The 24,182-nt window shown below is 53.8% G+C and overlaps 2 protein-coding genes and 1 long non-coding RNA gene across 7 annotated transcripts; 1 reads left to right on the top strand and 2 right to left on the bottom strand.

The window, feature by feature from the left end:
- Window positions 1–1,794: 1,794 nt before the first annotated feature.
- Window positions 1,795–5,560, bottom strand: SRSF1 (serine and arginine rich splicing factor 1). Of its 3 annotated transcripts, XR_003988371.1 has the most exons (6): window positions 5,184–5,560; window positions 4,686–4,870; window positions 4,286–4,458; window positions 3,858–4,044; window positions 3,301–3,420; window positions 1,942–2,328 (listed from the first exon to the last, which is right to left on the bottom strand). XR_003988371.1 is itself a non-coding variant. In XM_030462649.1 (5 exons), the coding sequence occupies exons 1-5, from the start codon at window positions 5,375–5,377 to the stop codon at window positions 3,398–3,400; spliced, it is 762 nt and encodes a 253-aa protein (XP_030318509.1). In that variant the 5' UTR covers window positions 5,378–5,560; the 3' UTR covers window positions 1,795–3,397. The 3 variants fall into 3 exon arrangements, 1 of the variants encoding a protein (XP_030318509.1); XM_030462649.1 differs by having other exon boundaries at window positions 1,795–3,420; XR_003988372.1 differs by having other exon boundaries at window positions 1,796–2,328; window positions 3,301–4,044; window positions 5,184–5,550.
- Window positions 5,561–7,668: 2,108 nt separating this feature from the next.
- LOC115599374 lies at window positions 7,669–15,855 on the bottom strand. 2 transcript variants are annotated; one of them, XR_003988362.1, is made up of 3 exons: window positions 15,318–15,855; window positions 10,025–10,144; window positions 7,669–9,001 (listed from the first exon to the last, which is right to left on the bottom strand). It is a non-coding gene; the product is annotated as an uncharacterized LOC115599374 (long non-coding RNA). The 2 variants fall into 2 exon arrangements; XR_003988363.1 differs by having other exon boundaries at window positions 7,669–8,734.
- A 291-nt stretch (window positions 15,856–16,146) lies between these two features.
- Window positions 16,147–22,921, top strand: DYNLL2 (dynein light chain LC8-type 2). 2 transcript variants are annotated; one of them, XM_030462323.1, is made up of 3 exons: window positions 16,147–16,277; window positions 19,298–19,436; window positions 21,043–22,921. In XM_030462323.1, exons 2-3 carry the CDS (start codon window positions 19,305–19,307, stop codon window positions 21,178–21,180), a joined length of 270 nt encoding a protein of 89 aa, XP_030318183.1. In that variant the 5' UTR covers window positions 16,147–16,277; window positions 19,298–19,304; the 3' UTR covers window positions 21,181–22,921. The 2 variants fall into 2 exon arrangements, with proteins under 2 accessions (XP_030318183.1, XP_008489468.1); XM_008491246.2 differs by lacking the exon at window positions 16,147–16,277 and having other exon boundaries at window positions 19,279–19,436.
- Window positions 22,922–24,182: the final 1,261 nt, after the last annotated feature.

The raw sequence follows: 24,182 nt of genomic DNA, 5'->3' as shown, positions 1-24,182 counted from the left end.
ACAGCCGGGTGAGCAGATGACTCTCCCGTTCCATGCCTGGAAGCCAGCATTCCCCCAGGCAGGAAGCTGAGCTGGCACGGGATCGGCTTCATTTCCATCTGCAGCCCCCAAAGCCAAAGGGAGGAAGCTGCGGCAAGGACTGCTCAGCACAAGTGGCCTTCCCTACTCCATCAGCAGCACATCAGCTGCTCACAGGGTGACACAGAAGATTTTTACAGGGGAAAAGAGTCTGGAGGCATGAAGCTCGCTGGAGCTGGGCAGCAGGAGCAGTTTTATTACAGGCTCTGAACCAGCTTTGCAAAGCCCAGCACTGAACAGCAACACAGAGCACACAGGAGGATGCAGGGCAGGGCTGGTGGCAGCCAGGGACAGCCAGAGCAACACGGAGCAGCAGGGCAACTCTGTCCTTGGTGTGCAGAGCCAGAAGGTGAGGCAGATCTCCAGCATTGCTCTGTCCCCTTCCAGTCCTCAGGAGAAAGGAAGCCGCAGCCGTCCCGCTCAGCAGGAACCTCTCCCAGAGGCAGGATGCCCACCGAGCCTTTAGGAACTCGCTGTCTGGAGACTTGAAGGAAGGTGAGGAGGTCCTCAAGCCCTTGTGCAGAGGAACACGGGTGTAACTGCCTCCTCCTGGCAGAGCTCAGAGCCCCCCACGCTGCCCTGGGGAGGAGCAGCCTGTCTGTGGGATGATGTTTTTGCTACGGCTGCAAACCGCCTGCAGGCAGCTCCTGAACCAGCTCCTGAACCACTCGAGTGTTTCCCACTCGTGGTTCAGCTGCACCCAGCAGAGCCCAGAGCTGCCAACCCTCTCACCTCCATCCCCTCCCAGCACTCAGAACCCCATCTTCTCCAAACACCACCACAGCCAAACCAAACTCTTCACCTCTCCTCCTGTGACCAGCCTTTTGCCTGAGCACACTCACGTTTTCCTTGCAGCTGCTCCCCTGCCCCGTTCCTGGCACACCCCTGACACCAGTACCAGTGCCCAGAAGGGGTTGGGCATTTTATTTTTTTTCATCCCAAACTTCCCCTTTCCTCTGCCCACTCTGCTCCCTTTTTCCCCCACTGACCAAACTTCATCTGGAAGAGCCACCCCCAGCTCATTCCAACATCTCCTTTTCTTCCCACTGCCACTCCAGCACCTGAGGCTGTCCCAACGCAGCTGTCACCACCCCACACCCCCCCAGGACACTGCTCTGCTACCAGCATTTCAACACTTCTCAAACAACTCAAGTCCACCCCACACACACCTCTCTGAGGTATTTCTGCAGGCACCACCCCCCTGTAACCAACCCTGGCAGTGCCCACAGCACCTTCCCCAATCACTGTGCCAGCTCCTCACAAACCCCAAACCTGCTAATCCTGCCCCAAACACAAATCCCAAACCACTTGCCCAGGAGCTGCCACTTGGTTCCCAACCTCCCCCCCACCTCCACCAGAGGAGGGTTCAGGCTCTGCTCCCCCCTGGGTTTGTTTTCCAGCCCATTTTCCTGCTGTGATCCCTCCATGAGTTATCGTTAGCAACACCATGAATGTTAAACATCCTCTTTGAGGCAGCCAGAACTCTCCTTTCCCCTTTTTCCCCTACCCCTATAACAAATTCCACCCATTTCCCAGGGAACTGATCCTTTATTCAGGAGGAGCTCAACACATGGATGCTTCCTGCCAAACACTACTGCTCTGTTGAACACAAAAGCCTTTTGTCTGAGCACTCCCGAGCTAACGGGGCTGCAGCAGCACCAGAGACTTCCAGACCCTCAGCAACAGAAGGATGACACCACCATGCCTGGAGTGGGCTTTTTTGTAAAAATTTTTATTTCTCAAAGGAAAAAAAAAAAAAAAAAAAAAAGGCAACAGCCAATTGAAAACCTACTGAATCTTTAACTCCAATTTGTGTCTTTAAATTTAGAGAAATGACAACTTTTTTTTTTTTTTTTTTTTTTTTTTAAAAAAACCCCCCCCTTTTTCCCCTTTAATGTTTACCATCTACTCGTGCTGAATCCTTCCAAGGAGATTGCTCCAGCGTACCTCTCCAGGTCCTCGCTTTGCTCCTTTTACCAAAAAAATGCAAAACTCCACCGTGCATCTTAAGGGCTCCAATCGTCAAAAATAGGAAAAAAAAATATCTTTGGAATAGCCAATTGAGTTGAATAAAAAAATCCACACGAATGGGGTTTGGTTGGGGCAGGAATCCACTCCTATGTTCCTGGTAATCTGATCCCGCTCCATGAATCCTTGTAATTCAGCCTCCCTATCCTATCCACATTATGATTTGAATCCAATGATCCAGCTCCAAGGATTGGGATCCAGTGAGCCCTCTCCAATCCAAACCTTTATAACCAGCAAAACCAAAAAAGAGGAGGCAAAAAGTTAGATACTGTAATGAAAAAATAGGATTCTGGGGAATGATCAGTTATGTTTGCCATCAATTAATAGAGATGTACAGTGATAACTATCAATTCCCCAAAACAAACTCGTGAATGGTGATGCTCAGATCATTTCTAGAAATGTTAATTACTATCTGGAGGAAACATTGCCACATTAACCAGTATGTCATCTGACAACGCCAACACCCTCCCTGCTCCTAAGGGTGGCCGTGCTGGAAGGTTTTCTGGTTGCAAAAAACGTTTTTAATGGAAGTGGAAAAGCTTCCAGTGTGAAAGCTCCCCAGAGCTCTCAGCTCCGGCAGGCCTGGCTACCACTGGCACTCCCACTGGAGGGAACAGGATTAAACTCCCCGGAGCTCTCACACAGAGCCCTGGCTCAGGAGGGAATTAGTCTGAGGGGGCAGGGCTGACACTTAGGAAATCATTCCCAACTAGTTTGGGGTTCTGTTGGTTTTTTTTGTTTGGTTGTTTTGGTTTTTTTTGGCTTTCATTCTGATACTTTAATAAAACTGAGATAGCAAGGCTGTACCAGTCACACAGAGGACATGCAGATTTTAGCAGTATTGATATTATACTCTGATGGAAAGATACCCCTGATATACTACAAGTGTACAAACACTACAGGACATTAAACACTTGTAACCAAATGCTGCATGACAAGGTAAACCAATGCTCCCCTCCCCCAGCCCAGATTACTCCTTTAAAAAACTAGAATGGAATAGAGAATTACCAAAGCAAGTATTTTGCCACAATCACCCCCCCAAAAAAAGGTTTTTAAAGAAAAGAGCTCAATTGCAGTCTGCAGTAAGGAGACCATGCCTGAAGGGACACCTAGGTGCAGGTAGTTAATTAACCTGTCTCAGTATAAGGTCAATACTGCCAAGTTCATCTGTGACAATAGCACTTGGAGTCATACCATTGCCTCCATTATTGATCTGATCCTCCTCAATCCTCCTTTTGACAATCCTAAAATGATTGACATGTGCTCCACAATCCTTTAATCCAAAGCATTCTTAATCCATCTCTTCAGATATGTCTACAGAAAGACACACGAAAAGGCAAGATAAAACATAAGATCCCCCGGAAGAGACAAGTTAGCCACAAACACCCCAACATCCCCAGCTGGTGTGAACCAGAGCTCAACACTGAGACATTTACACAGCGAAACCACAGCTCCAAGAAGGTCGGTATTGAACTAGAACTAAACCAAAACGATCCTGACTGACAGCAGTTAAAATACAATTTACCAAAGACATGAGGGGAATGTTGATGTTAAGGAGCGAGTGCTCACTAGGGATTTTTACACAAGAATGCCATCCAAACACTTCAGCCAATTCGAATAAAACAGTTTGAGTTAAAAAAAAAAAAAAAAAAAAGAAAAAAAAAAATAAACGAAAGACTGTACTGAGTAAAGGAAAACTGTGTACAACACGGGGTTCTACAAAAAGAGCAGAGCTAGAGCTGTTTATGTACGAGATCGGGATCTGCTGTGGCGGGGTGAGTAGCGTGGAGATCCTCTGCTCCTCCGGGGGGAGTAACTGCGGCTCCTGCTGTTGCTGCGACTACGGCTCCTGCTACGACTACGGCTGCGGGACCGGGATCTTCCATAGCTGGGGCTTCTTGGGCCATCAACTTTAACCCGGATGTAGGCAGTTTCTCCCTAGTGAACAGACACAACTTTCGATTGAAAACTCTAGGCTTCAGGGCCATCTTTTCAGGCATGCTGACAGACTGAAGACAGCGTTACTACAACAGGCAAACCTTTTCAGGTCTGTCTCCTGACAAGCTAACTGGGCTGCTTGCTACAGCGACGACGAACACCACGCGTTCCTTACCTTCCAATCCTACTGTTAAGCCCCTTGTATCCAATTCTGGCCAAAGAAAGTAAGTATAAAACCTACCTCGTGGGATCTAAATTTAGTGTTATCCAGCTTTCGCACAGCGTAGGTCATGTCTTCCTTCCGCACAAACTCCACGACACCAGTGCCATCTCGGAAAACATCAGCATAACATACATCACCTGCCTCACGCATGTGATCCTTTAAATCCTGCCAACTTCCACTTGGAGGCAGCCCTATAGAAACACCGAGACGTGCCTTTAAAACCCCATTACATCCCTCATCTCCTGGAGTTACATCCTCAGCTTGCAACGAACAAAACAGAGACTGTTGGGACAGCAGCCGTGAGGAGCCATTCATGTCCCACAGACACCGTTCCTCACACGAGAGGCTGTGCAACCCCCTCCCACACACCTCGCTGGGAACAGGACCCCGGGAAGCACTGGAGAGAGGAATGACTCACCCGAGACGATCACTCTGTACTCCGAGCGCCGGGACGGGGGGCCGTACCTGCCCCGGGGGGCGCCGCCCCCTCCTCCTCCTCCGCCGCCTCTGCCGGTGCCCCGGCCGCTCCGAGGGAACTCCACGCGGAGGCGATACCCATCGTAATCGTAGCCGTCCCGCCCGTAGACGGCGTCCTCCGCGTCCCTGCGGGACGGGACGGGGCTGTGAGCGCAGCCGCCCGCCCGCCCGTCCCCCCCCGCGCCGCACCGCCCCGACCCCCCCTCCTCCTCCTCCCGCCTTTGTTCCCGCTTCCCGCCCGCCCCACCCCGCCCGCCGGCCCCTCGCTTCCCCCGGGGACCCGTTAGCGCGGCCCGAGGCGGCGGCCGATGCTCCGGGGGCAGCTCCCAGGAGCCCTTCCCGGCCGAGGCCCGGGGCTGAGGGGACACGCACGGACACCCCGGAGGCCGCGGCGGGGCCTGAGCCCGGGGATGGCGGTGGGAGGGAGGGGGGGTCTTACCTGGGGTCCTCAAACTCGACGAAGGCGAAGGGCGGGCCCCCGCGGCGGTTCTTGAGGTCGATGTCGCGGATGGCCCCGTATTTGTAGAAGACGTCCTCGATGTCCTTGGTGCGGATGTCGGGGGGCAGGTTCCCCACGTAGATGCGGCAGTCGTTGTTGCCGGCTGGGCCGCGAATCACGCCCCCTCCGGACATGGCAAGGTCAGCAATGGCTGCGGCGGTGGAGGGCCGGAGCGCGGAGAGCGGTTGGTTGGTTGGGGCTCGGTGGCGGTGCGGGCAGAGGGCAGCGCACACACCGCTCCCCCAACAACCGCTCCAAAATGGCGACCGCGCCTCTCCTCGCGCTGCTTCTGCGCGCAGCGATTTCACCCCGGGACGCAGCACGGGACGCAGCACCGCCCGCGCGTCCCCACAACCAAGCGGCGCCTACGTCTTCCGCCGCGCTCTCACACCTCCGCCCTGCGCATGTGCGGCCTCGCAGGAAAGTAGTTCCTTCTCGCCCCTTACAGGCTCCACCGAGGAAACCGAACCCGCGCCGGCGGTGCGGCTCCCGGCCGTGGCGGTACGGTCTGCCCGGTCGCCTCTCGGTAATCCCTCGCTGCTGCCCGCCGGGTGCGGGAGAAGAGCGGCGCCGGTTTGCGGAGCGGCAGCCCGTGTGACGTCACATCCGGTGCGGCGCCAGCTCCAAGAAGGCCCGGCCGGGAGGGTGTGCCCCAGAATGCACCGCGGCGGCGCTTGGCGCCAAGGCGGGGGGGGCGTGCCCCAGCGTGCAGCGCGCGGGCGGTGCCGTGTGCAGCGCTGAGGGGAGCGGGATGGCGGCGCTGGGGCTGGGAGGGGATGGGGGGATCTGAGGGGTCTGGGGGGCTGTGCTGAGGGAAAGGCGGGCAGCACCCCACAGCTCCCGGCTGCAGCACCGCCTGCTGGACCCCAGCGGCGTGGGGAGAAGGGTTCTGACCCGTCCCGGGCGGGCGGGAGGGCCCAGGGGAGGATGGAGGAGTGCTGGGACCCGCGTGGGCACGGTGAGGTAAAATGGCTGCCCTGAGGGCACCGGGAGCGCACTGCGGGCCTGGGTCTGCTGCTGCTTATCTGTGCCCTTCAGCGGAGAAATAAATTCAGATTCTCTGGCTGTTGGTTTGTGCTGTTTCTCTTATTGTTTTTTTTATGTTTTTGCTAATGCTGTGCTCCCCTGAGAGCTACACTGTGGTTCTTGGGGTTCGACAGATGAATCTCATGGTCTGCTGTAGGCCAAGCGCGATGAGTCTTGGACAGGACAAAACCTCAACATATATTTGTCTTTGTTTTGTGTTCACAACAATTCATAAAAGCGGGGGAATAAAAAAGAAGTTGAGAGTGAGGCAAAGTAACATCTTGGGTGGTTATGAGCTCAGCATCTCCTGAGGGCTCTGTTCCTGCAGAGACCCGGGAGGGAGGTTTAGAGCATACAGAAGAGGGCAGGAAAGGGTTTCTTGGGTTCTAAAAGACCCAAAATAGGTGAATTTCAGCAGGCTGGGTTGCTCCCCTCCCAGCCCTGGTGTCTGCCCTGTCAGAAGGAGGGAATCCATGCGGTGCCAGGAGGCTGAGTCACTGGCAGCACTGGGATGGGGTTAGGGAGCATCCGAGGGTGCTGGGAAACAAACCCTTCAGGCTCCCGAGTTAATGAAGGGATTTGGGGAAACGTGCCAGCATGCAGCCCTCATCTTTCCTCTGGTGGTTAAAAACACACATTCCTCTGGAAAACCAGCGGTGACCCGGGAGAACATTCCCAGGATTTGGTGCTGGGAGGTTGGGCTGAGCTGACACTGTGTGTGTGAAGCTCAAGCTCAGCTCCGGGTGGTGGTTGTGGTGCTTTAGCACGGGGGGTACCTGAGCTGGGGGTTCAACAGAAGGGTGTTGGTGAGTGAGGTGTTGTCAGGAAGCCCTCAGAGTGGGATGTGTTCCCCAGGGATTTCCCACATCTCTCAGGTGTTAGGGTTTCCCCCTTCTCTAGTGGAACGGGGGCTGTGGTGCTGCTGCACTTCCAGCCTTGATCAGTGGCTGCTTTGAGGTAAAAACAGGTTTTTGAGCCACCACAACTGAACAAGCTAATTCTGGTTATTTGCCAGACCTGTTGCATTTTTTAAAAAACAAATAACTCCCCACAAAAAACCCCAAACAAATCACCAAGGCCCCGGATGGGCTTTTCCCAGGTGTGGGGAAGCTCCATCCTCTGCCCAGGAATGAGTCTTTACATAAACTGCTGAAGGATCCTTAAAGGCATCAGAAACCGATGGTGAGTCTGCCTGGTTTATGAAAACCCTACTGCATCATTTCTTTTGTGTGTTAATACTCCTCTTAAGTGTTTTAAGTGATTGCTTTAATTACCTTAATGAAGTGTCTCCATAGGAATATCGGATGGTTCCTTCCTCACTACCTTCTTTAGCTCTGGTACCAGTGGAGCACTCAGACCAGTTGGATAAGCTGCAGAACCTTTATTTGCTTTTGGCTTTCTGGCAAAATGTGTATGTGGAGAATCATTAAACATGATGTAGGAAATAAATTACTGGGAAGGAAATGGCAAAGTTGCTTTAAAAAACCAAAAAACAACCAGTGCAAGATGACAAGCTTTCATTCTCAAAATGAGAGTGGTGAAAAATGGGGTTTTCCACTGGAGAATAATGCAAATATTCAGGGTGTGAGCCAGGATGGGGGTGTCTGAGTGTGCTCAACTTATCCCTCACACTGCCCTGGCCCTGTCAGCCAGGACCTCTTTCTCCTAATCCCTAGCACGGTATGATCCAGCCAGGATTAGTCGTGACTAATCTTACTTTGTTGCAAAATCATCAAAGCTCAGATTGTTTGGGAAGAAAAGGGTCATTTTGAAAACATCCTCTTAAGTTGTAAAATTATTATTTTTTTTAGGACTAAGCTTTGAAGTGCCCAAACGTGTCCTGTCCCACCTGTGACAGTCCTGCTGAATGTTTCTTTTGGGGACCTTCACCTTTAAATAGTGACTCAGTGTTGTCTGAGGGATTAATCTGCATGTAGAGTGAAGATGCACAGGTACAGTCTGTGACTGATCCCAGGGTGCAGCATTCAGGCAGGGGAAGTGTGTGTAAGGTGGAAAATATCTCCCATGCAAGAGCTCCCTTTATTTGTGTAGATTTCTATCTGAGTGAAATGATTCTGTGTGCACGTGCTGCAGCACCTCCTGATGCAAACAGAAACCCCAGCAGGCTGCCAGTGGGAGTGTTCCTGAGAGCCAGCCTGGAAGGGCACACACACGGGGGGATTTGAAGCAGAAAAGCCCCTCCCAAGCAGAGGATGGGGAGAACAAACACCCCAGATAGTTAATTCATGCCTGGGAGGTGGTGTGAAAACACTCCCTTTTGGAGAATCTGAAGCATTGCTCTTTTTTCTCCAGTGATGAACACGATGTGCTCAGCAGAGCTGGGGCAGTGAGGAGCAGAGTGCTGAGGTCCTCACGGGATGCTCGGGTACAGCCTGGGCCCCACTCACCCCATGCTGGCTGGGGGCAGCAGACTCTGCTTCAGTCCTCCGTGGTTATTTGTCTTGCTAGGAGTGATTACAGGTTGGTTGAAAGCAAACCAGAAATAAGCTTTTGGATGTGATTTTTGCTGGCTTGGTTTTGTGCTGCTCTGCTTCTCCGGGGGTGGGGAAGGGAAGAGGCAGCAGGGAGCACAGGCTGCAGAGCTGAAACCAGCCCCCAAACCTGGAGTCATGATTCCCATGCCTTGGGAAAACATTTCTGTCCTGACAGAGGCTCCTGGCCTCCTGCTGTCCCCCCACGTGGCAGCCTGTGCTCTTGGGAAGCTCCAAAATCTGATGTGGATGGAGGAGAATGAACACAAACTGTTAATGAAAACAAACCTGCTGGGGTTTGCTCCTGCCAAGGAATAAATAAGGGAGAAGGAGTGAATGCCTCTGGGCTTCTCACTTCAGGAAGTTCTTGGTGGTTAGGCAGGGACTGCCTGGTGAGGGTTTCCCCCACCACCCCTCCTTCCCTCCTTTTCCTTTTGCTATTTTTATTTCTCTGTTTCCTGAAGTCACCTTTTTTTTTCCCTTTGCTGCCTTCCCACGCCCCAGATCCACCCAGAAGCAGCACCAGGAGCTCACTGAGCCCCCTCAGCCAGGCACTGAAACAGTAGGGACAGAGCCCTGGGCTCATTAGAGAAGATGTCACCCGTGTCCCTTAGACCTGTGGAGAGATTCTGCCTTGGTGTGTGGCATTTTGTTCTCCAAAAAGAATCCCCTTTGCCAGAGGAGTTTTTCCACTGCTGTCCCTCAGACTGGAAGCAGGGACAGGATGTGGCACCCGTGGGGCTGTGCAGGTTTTTTTGTAGAACCCAGAAACAGAATGAGTGAGAAATGGGTTCAGATTTGTTTGGAGCAGGGTATTTTAAAGTACAACTAGAGCTTTAGGAACTGTTTTATCGACACACCTAACTTTATGTAAACTGGTGTGAAAGGGGAGGGGCTGCCACAGCCAGGGGAATACAGCTCATCAGGCAGGCCTCACACTGAGCCATACATTGTACTGCCTGCTCTCAGAGAAAGGCAAACAACTGGAGATAAATAAACTGGAGGTTTACAAATGGAGATAAATTAACTGGAGGTTTACACAGGGCCAGGTGGGAGCAGTGGCTGAGTTCTGGAGCAGTTTGCCAAGCCCAGCACCCAGCTGAAAGGTGCTGCCAAGAGACCTGCTGCTGTTCCCACTGGAAATCCTGACATTCCCCAGCACAGCTTGTATCCCAGTCATGCCTAAATGGGACAAAAACTGCAAAATAACTGCTTTGATATTAGGAAGTGAGGCAGTACAATCTGTTCTGCCAGTTCAAATACCTGGTCATAGCTGAAGAATGGGGACACCCTGGCTGTCTTCTACTGGCAGTGGCTCTGAGGTGCAAACCAGAAATGAGGCAGTTTCTTGCATGGTATCTTAGTGGTCCCACAGGAACCCATCTAAAAGGTGAAATACAATAAATTATTATTATGTGAAATTACAAAAAATAATACAATAATTTTTTTTTCCCCTAATACTCCCTTTGGGTGCAGTTGCTTGAGGGCAGTAAAGAACAGAGCAGATCATTGTGACTGAGAGGCAGGGACAGGGGGGTTTCTCCTGACAATTCCCCAGCATCCATATTCCCACTTTTATACTCTGCAGTCCCAGGCATGAGAAGGGGGAAAGGAGCTCCCTGGGATCAGAGGTGGCTGTGGCCAGGCTGTGCACACACACACACACACACACACACACACATACACACACACATACATACACAGACACACACACACAGACACACACACACACACACATACACACAAACACAGACACAGACACACACACCCCTGGCTTTGGGGCATTTCCATCCACTCTGAGGCTTTTCAGCTGTTAGTAGCAGAGAAGGAACACTGCCTGTGCAGTGCTGGTGCTGGGGCTGAGCACAAAGCTCTGCCTCTGGGTGCTTTTGTTTGCTCCAGAGCATCAAAGACGTCAGTGAAGATTTTTTTCTTTCCTCTAGGCTTTTTTTTTTTTTTTCTGGTGTGTTTATTATTCCCCTTTTTATTCCTCCTCTGCTGCTGGAGAGAAGCTGGGCTGCAGGACAGCCTCTCCCTGCTGCTTTCCATGGCAATCTAAGCTGTAGGCAGGGCAGCCTTAAGCATCCCTCTAATTAAAACAAAATCCCTCGTGGCCTCTTATGTATAGATATTATAGACTTAAGGGATGTACAAAACGTGTATTTATTGATTGGATCAACCCTTGCAGCTCCTTCCACAGTGTCCAGTGAGAGCATTCACTGACAACTGACCAGGCTGGGAAGGAGGGCAGGGAAGGGGCTCATAACCCCTGACAACAGTGGGGTTTTTCAGTCACACAAAGGTGAGATCCTTTCTGGTGAAGACCTGGTAGTGCCCAAGGGACAGGATGTTCTTTCCAGGGAGAAACAACCACTGGAAGCTGAGACTTTGTGCTTAACAAGGTGCTCCACCTTAAAGAACAAGCAGAAGAAATGTGATTGTAGAGGAAATATCTGCAGGCATGGATTAAAACAGTGCTGGCAGATGATGCCTTAGCTTCCACCACATAAATATTACAGAAAAATTGCATAAATATGGGAGATTCTATTTTTTTTTTTCCTCGTTTTTTTCCCCTCACTCAGGCCAGGAACTGCTAAAACTTAAATAAATCATTGCAGAAGTGAGACTGACCTAAATCACTCTACACAGTGAAATCCTTGTCTCCTGCTTTGGGAGCTTCTTGTATTTGTGCTGTGCCAGAACAGAGTTTGTCTGTGCAGCAGCAGCTCCTTCCTACGCCCTGGGGAGCTCAGGGGAAGGTGTGAGATCAGCTGGTGTGTGGCAGCAGGGCTGCTGGGGAGACAAAATGCTCAGTTCACACGTGTCAGGGGAGCCAGGGGGTATTTTGGGAGCTGCACCACCCCGTGCTTGGCTCTGGCAAGTTTCCCTGCCCTGGTACAGAGGTGATGTGCCACCAGACTCTGCTTGTACCCCCTGAGCAGCTGGCAGCCTGCAGGAGCCCAGCAGTGTCCCAGCAGTCAGTGCACAAGGCCCCAGTCCATCCACATCTGAGCACCCAGCCAGCTCCTGCACCAGCACCCAATTAGTGCCTATATCAGCACCCAATTAGTGCCTGCACCAGCACCCAATTAGTGCCTGCCTGCACCAGCACCCAGTTAGCTCCTGCACAAGAGTCCAACCAGTGCACGTGGAGTGACTGAAAGGATCCTGTGAGTCCATGCAGGAGTGCAGGATCAGGCCATGCATGGATGCCTAATTACTGCATGGATGCCTAATTACTGCATGGATGCCCAATTACTGCATGCATCAGCACCCCAGCAGTCCATGCACGCAGTGGTTCTGCCTGTGAATGCCCCCTCAGTGTGTGCAGGACTGAGCACCAGGAGATTCCCCAGGCCGTTCCCCACTGAGCTCCCAGGACCTGCCCTGAGCCCTGGAGCTGCAGCCTGGGGCAGAGCAGAGCCATGGCAAGAGGACCCCCCCCCAAAGTGAGCCTTGGCACCCCGTGGCTTGCAGGAGGGATGGAGTACTTGCCCACAGCAGCCTTTCCAGCCTTGAAGCCTCTGATGTGCAGGCAGGGCCCACACTGGGTTTAGGGCTTGTCCTGGAGCACCCAGCCCAAAGGAGAGGGAGGACAGGAAAGAGAAAGCAGAGAAACTCTAGGGAAGGAGTCAAATTAATCCTTGTTCTGCAACCCACCAAGCCCAGATCCCAAAACTCCTCTTCCTCATGGGCAGCCTGGGACCCCCTCAGAGCCAGCTGCTGGGCTGGGACAGTAAGGCAGAGGCACAGGGTGTGTGTTTAAGGCTCCATATCCTCTCGTCCCTCCACAAAGGGATGTGGTGTGCTCCCACCTGATATGGCCCCACTGAGGTTCCACAGAAATATTGTATTTACAGATCCTGCATGAACTGCACACTTCATGTCACTTGCAAAACTTGCAGGGAGCAGCTGACCTGAATCCATATTAATAAGGCTCATGAGCCACTCAGTATTAGGTTTTCCTCTCCTGCTTGCGGGATGGCAGGGAACACACCACCTCCTGGAAAGCCACCTGCAGACCAAAAGCCACCTCTAGCTGGTGACATTTTTAAGCCCGTTTGCCTTGAGAGGAGCCCAGGCTGCCTGTGTGGGCAGGGACCCCGGGGAGCAGTGATGGAGCCCCCAAAGGGCTGAGCTGGCTTTGGGGACAGGGCACTGGTGGCCTCAGGGCTGTCTGGGGGATGCAGAGGGGTGGTGGGTGCTGCTGATGGGACGTGTTTGACCTTGCCATGAAGGAGCAGGGGGATGTGAGAGGGACCCGGGGGAGACAGAAATGCTCCCAGGCAGGATCTGTGCAGGGAAGAGGATGGCAGGGAGTGAAAACCCCATTGTCCTGGAGTTGTGACCCATAAACTGGAGGACTTGGTTCTGACACTGGTGTTACCAGGCTGCTGACAGTGATCCAACCCCCAGCACCAGCAGTGGCAGCTCCCTGCTGGAGCTTCATAGAGCATTGCCTTTTATAGGGCATTTTCTTTATTCATGGGATTTATCCAGGTCCTACAGCAGGGATTCAGGGAGATAATGCTGTACATTAACCAGGGCACTGAAACTGCTTTGCAGACAAGATTGATCAAAGCAGCCCAGGCCTGAGAGCAAACCCTCCCCAATGCACTTTGCAAACTTGCTGAAAAGATTGACTCCTGGTAAAAAAACCCACAACACTCCCACTCCTTGGGCAGCTCAGGGACTGAGGGACCCAGCTCCAGCTGCTGGGAAGCTGCTGGCCAGATCTGGCTCCTCCTTGCTCATGCCAAGTGCCAGGTTTGGTGTTGGGGTGTGAGCACCCAGGAGGAGGCAGGAGGTGAATTACTAAAAGCTGCTTTGCTGTTTTTATTTATTGATATTGGCAAAAGAGAGTGAGTGAGTGAGTGAGTGAGTGAGTGAGGGTGGAGCCCGGAGAAGGTGGAGGTGAAGGGAGGGAAGGAATTAGTGCAGGGACAGGACATGAGGGTGACATTTCTACAGTCTTCTGCTACAGCTAACGTGGTACAAAACATGTCCTTGTGCTGTGTCCCCAGGGGGACAGAAGTAACAGACTAAGTTGTAGCTAAGTGGGTTTAGGTTAAATAAGAAGGAAAATCTCCTGTGGGGGATGTCACTGCAGAGGTGCAGCAGGGAAGCAGAGCTGGTGTGATGCTGCAGCCAGTTCCCAGGCCTCTGCTTTTCGTGGGGAAGATGTGCCCAAAGTCTGCTGGTTTTGACTTAAAACTGCCTGGGACTGGAAACACATCCCGTGAGGAAGAGGACAGGCAGAGGGCAGGAGGAGCAGAGCCTTAGATGGCAAAACTGCTCCTGGCTGCCAGGCCCTTTTCCTGTGAAGTGCCTTATATAGTGCACTGGGGGGAACGTATAAATAAAGGCTTTTTGTCACCATCTAGGAACGCATCTCCCTCTGTGGCATTTGAAGCCCTCTCTGCCCCCAGGCTCCTTCTCGAGCCAGCAGCAGCGCTGAGCCTGCAGCGCCCGGCGGTGGCCACGGCTGCACTGGGCAGGAGCAGGGAAACCCCTGCCCAGGGTGCTGGGGGTCTGGGGCAGGAGCAGGGAAACCCTTGCCCTGGGAGCTTGAGGCAGGAGCAGGGAACCCCCTGCCCCGGATTCTGGGGGCTTGGGGCAGGAGCAGGGATCCCCCTGCCCGGGGTGCTGGGGGCAGGAGCAGGGATCTTGTTGAGAGTTCTGACCAGGGTCTCAGAGGCTGCAAAGGTCACAGCAGGAAATATCCACTTCATTAGCAAAAAGGATCGGCCCATTCCTGGGCTGCCAAGTGGGGAGGTGACAGTGCAGCCATGGAGCTCCTCCAGCTGTCCCCTGGGGGCTGTCATCAGCCCTGGGCTCATCCTCCTCCAGCAAGCAAATCAGAGAGATTTCAGTACCCAGAGTGGTCTCCCTGCTTCTCAAAGCTACCCACACAATTAACACTGTTCTGATGAAGTGCCAGCTGAGCACAGGCAGTGCTGCCTCTGTCTCGCTGTCACACCAGGCTGGGGGACAGGGGGATGAGAGGGAATGGGAACTTTTTCTCTTTTGCTGGGCTTCTCTTCAGGTGGCTTCTGCAAAGGGCTTCTTGGCACCTCCGCTCAAGGGAAATGGAGCAACCAAAACAGGGTTGGCTGGTGGCCAGCCTGGCAGATGGGGCAGCCCAGGGCTCAGGTGTGTGCCCAGAGCACGATTATGGAGGGTGGGAGACCCGTGTGGGAAAGGCAAGTGACCCAAACCTTGGTGTCACACCTGTGTGCCAGCATCCTGAGAAACCAAGTGACCCAAACCTTGGTGTCACACCTGTGTGCCAGCATCCTGAGAAACCAAGTGACCCAAACCTTGGTGTCACACCTGTGTGCCAGCATCCTAGGGAGCCAAGTGACCAAAACCTTGGTGTCACACCTGTGTGCCAGCATCCTGCTGGCCTCAGAGCAGAACCCTGTGCAGGCAGCAAACGGGTTCCAAGTGCTGAGGAGGGGGAAATCTGTCTGGCTTCACAGGGGAGGAGAGATGCAGGGGAAACCCAGCACCTGCCAGAGCAGCCTGAAAACCTGGGGACACACGAGGAGGTTACCTGGAGGTGCAGGAGCCCTGGATCTGTTCCTAACGGGGTCGGTATTGGCCTCAGGGACCTTGCACAGGTCTCTTTCTCATCCTTGGCTTCCTCAGCTGTCCCTGTGAGAGCTGCAGCAATGGGAGGGCAGTGCAAGGCTCAGCTGATCCCTGACCATCAAGAGCTCAGGTGGGAGATGCCATGGAGGTGCCTGGATCAGCGAATCCCCCAGGGCAGAGCTGGGTTTTGACTCCAACACGGAGCTGTCCTTCCCAAACCGCTTTGTGCGGGGCAGCCCCCGGCCTGCGAGTGGCTCTGGGGACACGGAGAGGTCTGACGGGACAGGAGGAATCCTTCGGGGCAGGGGAAGGCCCAGCAGCCCCTCAGGGAGCCACAGGTCAGCCCGGCTCTGTCACCACAGACAGAGACCCTGGGGATCAGGGACACCACAGCAGCGAGGCCCCTCCGAGGGATCAGGCGCTCCCGAGGGGTCCATGTCACCCCCAGGCAGTGGGTTCCCTCCGGGGGTCACGGTCCCGCGGGGGTGACGAGGCTGCCCACGGCGGGGAGAGCCCCGCAGCCCCGCAGCCCCCGCTCCCTCACAGCACGGCGGGAACCGCCCCCCCCACCCCCCCTGACAACGGCCAGGCCCCGCCCCGCGCTGCCCCGCGGCATTGTGGGATGAAACAGGATGTAGGCAGAACAACGCGGGCGGACGGGCCGGGGCGGTGGGCCGCGCAGAGCAACAGCCAATAGGGGCGAGGCGTGGCGGGAGGCGCAGCCAATGGGAGAGCGAGGGGCCGCGCGCCGCAACGGGCGGGGCGGTATTTGAGCGCGGCGCGGCGGAGAGGCGCAGAGCGCTCGGCGCGGCGCAGGGAGCGGAGCAGAGCGGGCTGAGGCTGAGCGGGTCCGGGCCACCTCCCACCTCCTTCTTCTCGGTGCCGTGCCTCGCCCTCCCGGGGTGGCCCTGTCACTGTGAAGGTGAGCGACGCTCTCGGCCGGGGTGGCGGGGACCTCCGCGCCTCGCCGGGCACCGGTCCTGCCGTGTGTGAGGTTGGCGGCGGGGCCGCCCCGGGGGGAGCGGGTGGCGGTATCGGGTCGGGCGGCGGGACGGGTCGGGCCCCGGGTAGCTGCTGGCAGCTCGCCCCGCCGTGGTGGCTTGCCCGGCGGTACGTTACCGGGCAAGGTCACCGCTGGCTCGGGTGCCCCCGGAGCTCCCCCCGTGAAGGTCACGCAGGGCTCTGGCCTGCACATGCGCCCGGCTCCTGGGAGCGTGTCCCCAGCCCCGCTCCTGCAGCTGTGGGGTGGGGTCTGTGCCGCACCCACTTCCCAGGACCCTCCCTGCCGGGGTGGGGAAGCGGTGGGTGCTGGGCTGGGGCCTTGTTCCCCTCCTCGGGCTCCCTGCTGTCCTGCTTGGGGGCGGTGGGTGCTGGGCTGGAGCCTTGTCCCATCCTTAGCGCCCCACCCTGCCCGGGCATGGAAAGAGTGGGTGTGGGGGCTTGTCTCATCCCTATCCCAAACCCGCGTCTTGTCCCGCTGAGGGAAGGAGGGGGTGTTAAGAATGAGTGTCACCTTCCCCTTCCCAAAGCCCCATCCTGCCCTGATGGGGGATTGCTTGGGGGCTGGGCTGGGGCCTAATCCCCCTCCCGAGGCCTCATCCTGCCCTGGGGGAGCTGCTAGGGCTGTGGTCTTTATTTCCTCCCTCGGGACTTCATCCTGCCCTGGCTTGGGGAAGGGGGGACTGCCAGAGTTGTATTCAGCCCCCTGCCCTGGCCCGTCCTGCCCTGGGCTGATTGCTGGGGCTTTGTGCTTTTCCTCAAGGTAGCAGGACCTTTAGGTCTGACTGTGGGGTAAGATGTGCATGTGGGGATGCTGCCTCAGACCCCACGGGGGGAATGAGCTGAAACTGGGGCCCTGTCCCGGGCTGTTAAGGTGTGTGGATTCTGGGGGTCACTGGGAGGTCCCTTCCCCAGCAGCACGGTGTGTGCCAGCCCCTGCCATGGTTGGGCCGTGAAGGATGCTGTGCCCTGGAGCAGTGCAGTGCTGGGAAGGACAGCCTGGCCAGCCCTTGCAGCTCTACTGAAGGATAATAATTTTTTTTCTCTGGCGCTGTCGGCCCTCGGCAGCCCAGGCCTGCACTGAGATGCTCCTTGCCTGAACAATGAGGATGGGAGATGGTTTTTGCAGGTCACTCTCTGCCTGGTTATGCAATGCAAATGCCCTCTGAACTCAGCGTGCTGTGGAGGTGTGTGAAGGCCCGAGGTGTGCAAGAACTTTGGTTGCCCTTTTCATCTGAAGAAGCTTTCTTGGAAGAACATATCCCACATGTGAATTTCAGCTGCTTCCCTTTTCCTCTGGACTGGACTGCCCCACAGAAGACTTTCCCAAGGGATTGCCAGATTCCTGGGTAGTGAATCCAACTCTACAGGCAGTTAGTTGGTTGTACTGAGCCGTGTTTTGGGGTTTCTGGGCTAACACCACCCTCTGGCTTCAGGAGGGGAGCAAAGTGCCTGGTAGTGGCTTCCCCAGAGCTGGGCAGGGGCTCGTGCTCCCAGTTACTGTTGGAACTCGGGTCCTGTGGCTCTCCTGAGGCCGTTAGTGGCTGTTAATAGAGGTGCTCTATTAAACATTGTATCTAAAACCTATAAATTGGAGTTGCAATAGAAGTCTTCAACTGCAGGGAAAGTGAAGAATTGAAGTATTGTAATCCTAGGGCTGCAATTATGTAACTGGATTCTCCCTGGCTAGCTGGCTCCTTTAATTGCTCTAACAAAGCTGCTACTTCAGTTTTCTGGGACTGTTCCAGAAGGAGATCATTGCAGCAGATTTTCTTTACTCCCTAGTACAGCTAAAAATGTGTAGTTTCACTACTCCAGAACATGCTTGGTAGTATCACTCAAGGCTCACAGAGCTGTAGAAGGATTTAGGAAACGTAATGGTGCTCTGCAGCTTGGCAGGAGGCACTCCATGCCATTCAGAAGCTCATTCCCTCAAAGTTTAACATGCTCTGGGGAGAGCTGCTGCCCAGGTGAGCAGCTGTGGCCCTTCTCAGTGCAGACCTTGCCTTGCTGGGGCCCCCAGGTGAGGTGTTCCTCCTGAGCCCCTCACCTGGGCCTTGGGGGTGAGGGGCCTGGTGCCCAGGGGGGGTTGGTGTGTGCCAGCCAGCAGCAGGACAGGCTGGGGCTCTTTCCCCAGGGCCTCAGGGCAGCCTTTGCTCAAAGGGCTGTGTGGCTGGGATTGCCAAACCCTTCAATTTTAGGATAATGTGAACCCTGGAAGCTTCCCAGTGCTACCTGAGTAGAGTGAAGGGGCTGCACACTCAGCTCCAGGGGTTGTTTTGGTTTGGTTTTTTGAAAGGCCAGGGCAGCACTACCCTGCTGGCTTCAGGCAGACGTGTTGTGGTTCAGAGGTGGAAGGGCCCTGGTGGTGGGGCTGCCCCCATCCCAGGCTGCAGTTAACCTGCTTCTGTTAACCTGACTTGTCAGACTGGCTCTGTCCCGTGGGAACAGCCAGAGTCTGGGTTTCACTGGCAAGGCAGCACCGAGGGGAGGAGATGGTGATAGGCTGAGTGTGAAACAGCATTCCTTCCAGCTGAAACTGGCTGTGGGAAGTGTAACTCCTGGCGTGGGGAGATAAAAGCAGAGCTGCTGGTAAGATGCTTCCCAAGGCTGGTGGTTTGGGGTTGCCAGGCTCTGAGAAGAAGACTCTCCAAACCACTGGTGCACCTGGAAGGCAAACTTGGCTGAATCCCATGGATGTAGAGGAGGGCTGTGGCTCTCTGCAGATCCTGTCCCCTCCCACACAGTGAGCTGCTGCCTCCAGACAGTGCCACTGCTCCAGCTGGACGGGGCACCTTAGCCCATCCACTGACCCTGGCTGTACCAGGGGGCTGTGGGTCCCCAGGGCTGTGACACAGCCCGCTGTAGGAAGGACAGCCTCTGATGCATGGGACACTTCTCTCTTCTGGGGAAGAGATTAAAGGGATCTATGTTCTGCCTTAGGTTCACAATGTCTGACAGAAAGGCAGTGATCAAGAATGCGGACATGTCTGAGGACATGCAGCAGGATGCTGTGGACTGTGCTACACAGGCAATGGAGAAGTACAACATAGAAAAGGACATTGCAGCATATATAAAAAAGGTAACTACAGAATGAGGGGGGCTGAGACTTCTGAAGCTCTTGAGTCTGTGTGTGTGTGTGCGTGCCTGTGCCTGTCATCAGCCTGAGTGTCTGTCCCAGACTTCATACTTGTCTGTAAGAAGATGGTTGCTTCATTACTGCTGCTCCCAAGAGGCTGGAGTGACTTCTCCAAGGTCGCAGGAGGGCTCTGGCAGTGCAGGGCCTGCTCTGTTGCTCTGGCAAGCTCTGAGCAAACAGCATGAGTGCTGTCCCTCTGGTTTGCCAGCCTGGAAGGTGCTGGCTGCAGTCTCTGTGTGGGACTTTCTCCACAGCTGCTGCTGCTTGACTTGCAGAACCAGGGTGGGGTGGGGTGGGTTTTGCTGCTGTTTCACTGGATGGGTTGCTTATCACTGCTTCTGTCTGCTGTGTTCCTGGGGTGGGAGGTGAGGAGGAGGATGGGGCCTTGTGTTGGCTGGCAGGATTGTGAAAGGTGCTGCTTTATGAACAGTGCAGGCAGCTGCCCTGGCTTGTGCAGAGGTGTTTCTCCATTTTCAGGAGCCTGTTTGCTCCATGCACGATGGCATCTGAGGAGCTGTCAGTTCCTCTGCAGCCCTTTCTCCAGAGAGTCAGACCAAGTGTTCTGGCAGAGGGGGAAGTGTGACTTCCTTGGCAATGCAGCCCTGGCACCTGGGCTGGATTTTGGGTCTCACTTGTAATCTAAGCTTGAATGTAAAGGATTCAAAGGTGTCTCCTGACCTCTCAAATCACTTTGATCACAGACAAAGCTAACTTCAAAATGCTTGGGGCAATGCAGCCTATAAAGTGAGTGAGTGCAACAGAAGGCACCCAAAAAGAAGTTGGGTTTTATTTCCTGAGAGTGTGTTGGGAGGAGGGAAACAATTTGCTGCACCTTCATGCCCTGGCAAGAAAGCTTCTCCTTACTTCAAAGGTTATCAAACTGTCTTGCTGCTGTCTGAGGACTAACACTTGCTTTAATCTTCAGTGTTGAGTTTCTTCTGGCTCTGTCTCAGGAGAGGGAAGGGTGTTTGGGGGAGTTGTGTATTAATTAGAGGGAGAAAAAGCCCTGTTGTGCCTGACTGAAGCCAGCACTCAGCTGGATCACATCTGACCTCTAGAGTCTCATCTACTGTCTGGCCTCTGAATTTACCTGCTCATTTTCAAGGCAGATTTTCTCCCCTTTACGTGTGGAGTCCCAGACAGCAAAAGCCAAAGTTTGACTTCCTTTTTTCCATGACCTTTATGCTCAAATGCATTGCTGGAGCAGATGTGCCAAAATATTAGGTTTTTTGAAATTTTTTTGGTGAGTAGGCTTGGAGTGAGAGAGGAGAAATAGTCCCCACACTAGCCTACATGCAGGGCTGATGGGTGCTCCAAGTCTCAGGAGAGGATTTGCTTGCTCTGGATCCTTCAAACAATCCAGTGCAGAGATGTGGTGTCAGTCACTGCCTCTCTGGGGATCACAGTGTCTGTCACAGTGTGGAATCTGCAGATGCTGCAGGTGGGAGGAGAGGCAGCAGTGTGTGAACAGAACCAGCTAAGAATTCGGGCTTACAACTATTTTCATGTGGGCTTTCTTGGCCTTAATGCCTCTCTTCTCTTTCTTCAGGAATTTGACAAGAAATACAACCCAACTTGGCACTGCATTGTTGGCAGAAACTTTGGCAGCTATGTAACACATGAGACAAAGCACTTCATCTATTTTTACTTGGGTCAGGTTGCAATTCTTCTCTTCAAGTCTGGATAGGAAGTAGGAGCAAGTGAAATTTGGACTGTAATGCACTGATGGCTGAAGCCACGACTCCCTTTAACATGGCTGTGCCGCTGCATGGACTGTATACTATATTTAATGTGTATATGTTGCAGTAAAAATCTACTTCTGTTTAGTTGCCTGGGAAGAAGGCGGCGTTTTTTTGTTACTGCTTTTTTTCGGTTGTATTGCACTAGGAAACCTGTAAATGCTTAAACAATGGCCTTTACGTGGGAAGAAATAAAACTATTCCACAACAGCTCCCTCAGTGGTAACTCCTTCTTTGAGGCTGCAGAAACTTCTTTGGGCAGGCCGAAAGACCCTGACTTCCTTCCCCAGTTTTCTTAGACTGTTAATCTTGTCACGAGGAGCAAAGCCAGTGTGAGCCTTGGTGCCCACCCCACAGACTGCAGAGAGCTGGCTCTCCCAGGAACCTGGGGAGGTACCTACACCTCCCCTGACACCCTGGTGGGGTGGCTCTTGGTTACGTGGCTTTCACACACACACACGCAGGTTGAACTCCACCTCGGACTCTGATAAACAGACCTGCAGCTGGCACCCTCAGTGTTCTCTTTTGGTGCCCATCACTGTATTTTTGGCTCTGATGAAACATTGAGCTAGACCTGTAAGCAGCTCAGCCTGGTCTAGAAGACTTCTGCAGACATCCCCCCCCCTTCCCCAAGCTGCTGCAGAAAGCAGCACCCCGTGGCTGAAGTCTTTAGACCTTGATGCTGACATCTAAAGCCACGTGGCCTGTCCCCACAATGGAGCAGGATATCAAATTGGTGACAACAGCTCTATTTGGCATGTTCTTAGCCAGTTGTCTCAACACTGCCTTAACTTGATGCTCTCCTTAAAGCAAGCTAGTCATGTGGAAGACTTGTAAGTGGCCACTGTCTCCTTTTATTTTTTTATGTTCTGTAGCTGATAAGCTATTTCTGGAGGACTGTCCTCCATGTTCTGATATCTGCTTTTGTTCTTAAAGCACAGTACCAAGAAGTTAAAATTTTATGTGTGATGTTTGTGTGAAGGAAACTCATGTGACATCTGCTTCGAAGGCAGACAAATGTCTTGGTCTCCAATAGGTTCAGCAGTGATGTTGTCTTTAGTATGTACTGACTCTGGGATTACACTGCAGGAAGTTCTTCTCATCTGGGTGTGGAGAAATGCTGTGTGATGGCAAGTGAATTCCTGGTGCTTGTCACGAGGCCTAGGTATTGGTTTGTTAACTGATGCCTAGGCAACAGCACAGAGCTGGGGAGCCCAGCTTGTGTCTCTGGGGTGAATTTGGCGTTGGTAATAAGTCACTGCTGGGGAGGAAGGGGCAGAGTGAAGGGAACTGTTTGTGAAATGACCCGATGACCCAGGTTGACTGCTTCCTGAAGTAAAAGTCCTTCTTGTCTCTGTGCAAAATCCAAAGTATGCCTAATTTTGTAATATCGATAGAACAATGTTGTAACTAGAAAGAATGTAGCTGTCATAACTTCATGTTGATGGAAATGTCTGCACTGGGATAAATGTGCCTTGGACTGTCTGGGGCACTCTTGTGGTCTTGTCTATTCAGAACTCCACTCTGGATCTGAACGGAGAATGTTTTGGGTTTGTGTTTTTTCCAAGCATGAGTCTAATGTGAACCTGTTCACGGTCTCTTGTGGAGCAAGATCTGTTCCCTTCATAACTGCAATGGCTCAAATACCATTTATTTTTTTCAAACATTAAAGGTGAATTGACACATTTACATGGCCTCTAGTTTCTTTGTCATTGCCAGCTGTCCCCTGTGACAACTGCCCTTCAGAGCAGCCAGTTCTCTGCCCTGGAAGATGCTGATGAGCCAGGTCTGCAGAGGGGGAAATTCAACCTGAAGAGCAGATGTGGCCCATCTGTGCTGGTGCTGACCTCCAGCCTGCCTCAAACCCTGTGCCAGAAGGAGGGTGGAGGGAGCACATCCTGCTGCAGCCCCCCGGGATCCTGCTCTGCCAAGTAACCTGGATAAGGGAGGCCCTGGGGAAGCCTCTTGATGCCTTCAGACAAATGGCTGGTGTAGCAGTAGGGGTGCCCTGGCTCCCAGACACCCTCAGAGCTGTCTCCTTGCTTTGCAGGGAAGTCACTTTTGTCTTCAGAGTCCCTCCCTGTGCTTGGTAGGAAGGGGAGGTCTGGAACTCCTGCCAGCTGCCCCAAGCTGGTGTGGTTAATGCCTCTCATGCTGCTGGGGCTGTGGTTTGCCCTTAAAGAGCCCCTCTCAGCTTGCTGTCTGGCTCCTGAAGTTGGGGTTGTGACAACCTTAAAGTTGTGACCTCCCTGACAGCTTGGAAAAGCTGTGGGTGCTCACCCAGCTCTGCTGTGGGACAGGAGCAGCAGCTGAGCCCCTGGGGTGTACAGGGCTCTTACTCCAAGCAAGTGGCTCCTGGATGCCAGCTGCCTAACATGAAATGGAAAACTTTTCCATTGTGAGAGCCAGCTGGGAAAGCATCCCTTCCAGCTGCAAACCAGCAGCTGTGGTGCTGTGTAAGTTGGTCCCTGGCAGGGCTGGAGGGACAGCATACCCTGGAGCTGAGGCATGCCAGTAGGAAGTGGATTTGGAGCTTCCCTGGATGTGCTACAGCAGGAGTGATGCTGCAGGGGGAAAAAAAGGAGCTCTAGCTCACACCTTTGCTGGTTAGGCAGCAGCTGAGCCAAGCCTGCTCCCCTCCCCTCACACCATGGAGCTGTGTCCTCAGCCTGCCCCCTGAACCATCATGTGTGGAGCACTGGGGCTCTGGAAGACACACAATGTCTGATGTGAAACAACGTTTTCCCCTCTGTGCCTGAGAGCAGGGGGGGTTCCACATGGAGCCTTCTGCCTGGCTGCCTTCCCCTCCTGCTCCCCAGCAGCTCTCTGACAGCTTTTGGCTTTCACTTTTTCCATCCCTGGGCTCTACTTTGTCTCCAGTTTCCACCTCGTGCAGGTGTGCCTTAACTCTTCCCCTGCTGGAGAAGCCAACGAGGTCCCCAGGATGGGT

This window comes from Calypte anna, chromosome 19, assembly GCF_003957555.1.
Source record: "Calypte anna isolate BGI_N300 chromosome 19, bCalAnn1_v1.p, whole genome shotgun sequence".
NCBI lineage: Eukaryota > Metazoa > Chordata > Aves > Apodiformes > Trochilidae > Calypte > Calypte anna.
Note: the sequence above shows the minus strand (reverse complement) of the source record. Positions and strands in the feature narration are given on the sequence as shown.

What these genes read in the sequence shown, in the direction of transcription:
- SRSF1 (XM_030462649.1), bottom strand. Translation starts at nt 5,377, where the DNA reads ATGTCCGGAGGGGGCGTGATTCGCGGCCCAGCCGGCAACAACGACTGC. An exon ending in GTACAGAGTGATCGTCTCGG is followed by an intron (nt 4,459 to 4,685) that starts GTGAGTCATTCC and finishes GTGTTTCTATAG; the next exon opens with GGCTGCCTCCAAGTGGAAGT. An exon ending in CCACAGCAGATCCCGATCTC is followed by an intron (nt 3,421 to 3,857) that starts GTACATAAACAG and finishes GTCTTTCTGTAG; the next exon opens with ACATATCTGAAGAGATGGAT.
- DYNLL2 (XM_008491246.2), top strand. Translation starts at nt 19,284, where the DNA reads ATGTTCTGCCTTAGGTTCACAATGTCTGACAGAAAGGCAGTGATCAAG. An exon ending in TTGCAGCATATATAAAAAAG is followed by an intron (nt 19,437 to 21,042) that starts GTAACTACAGAA and finishes CTCTTTCTTCAG; the next exon opens with GAATTTGACAAGAAATACAA.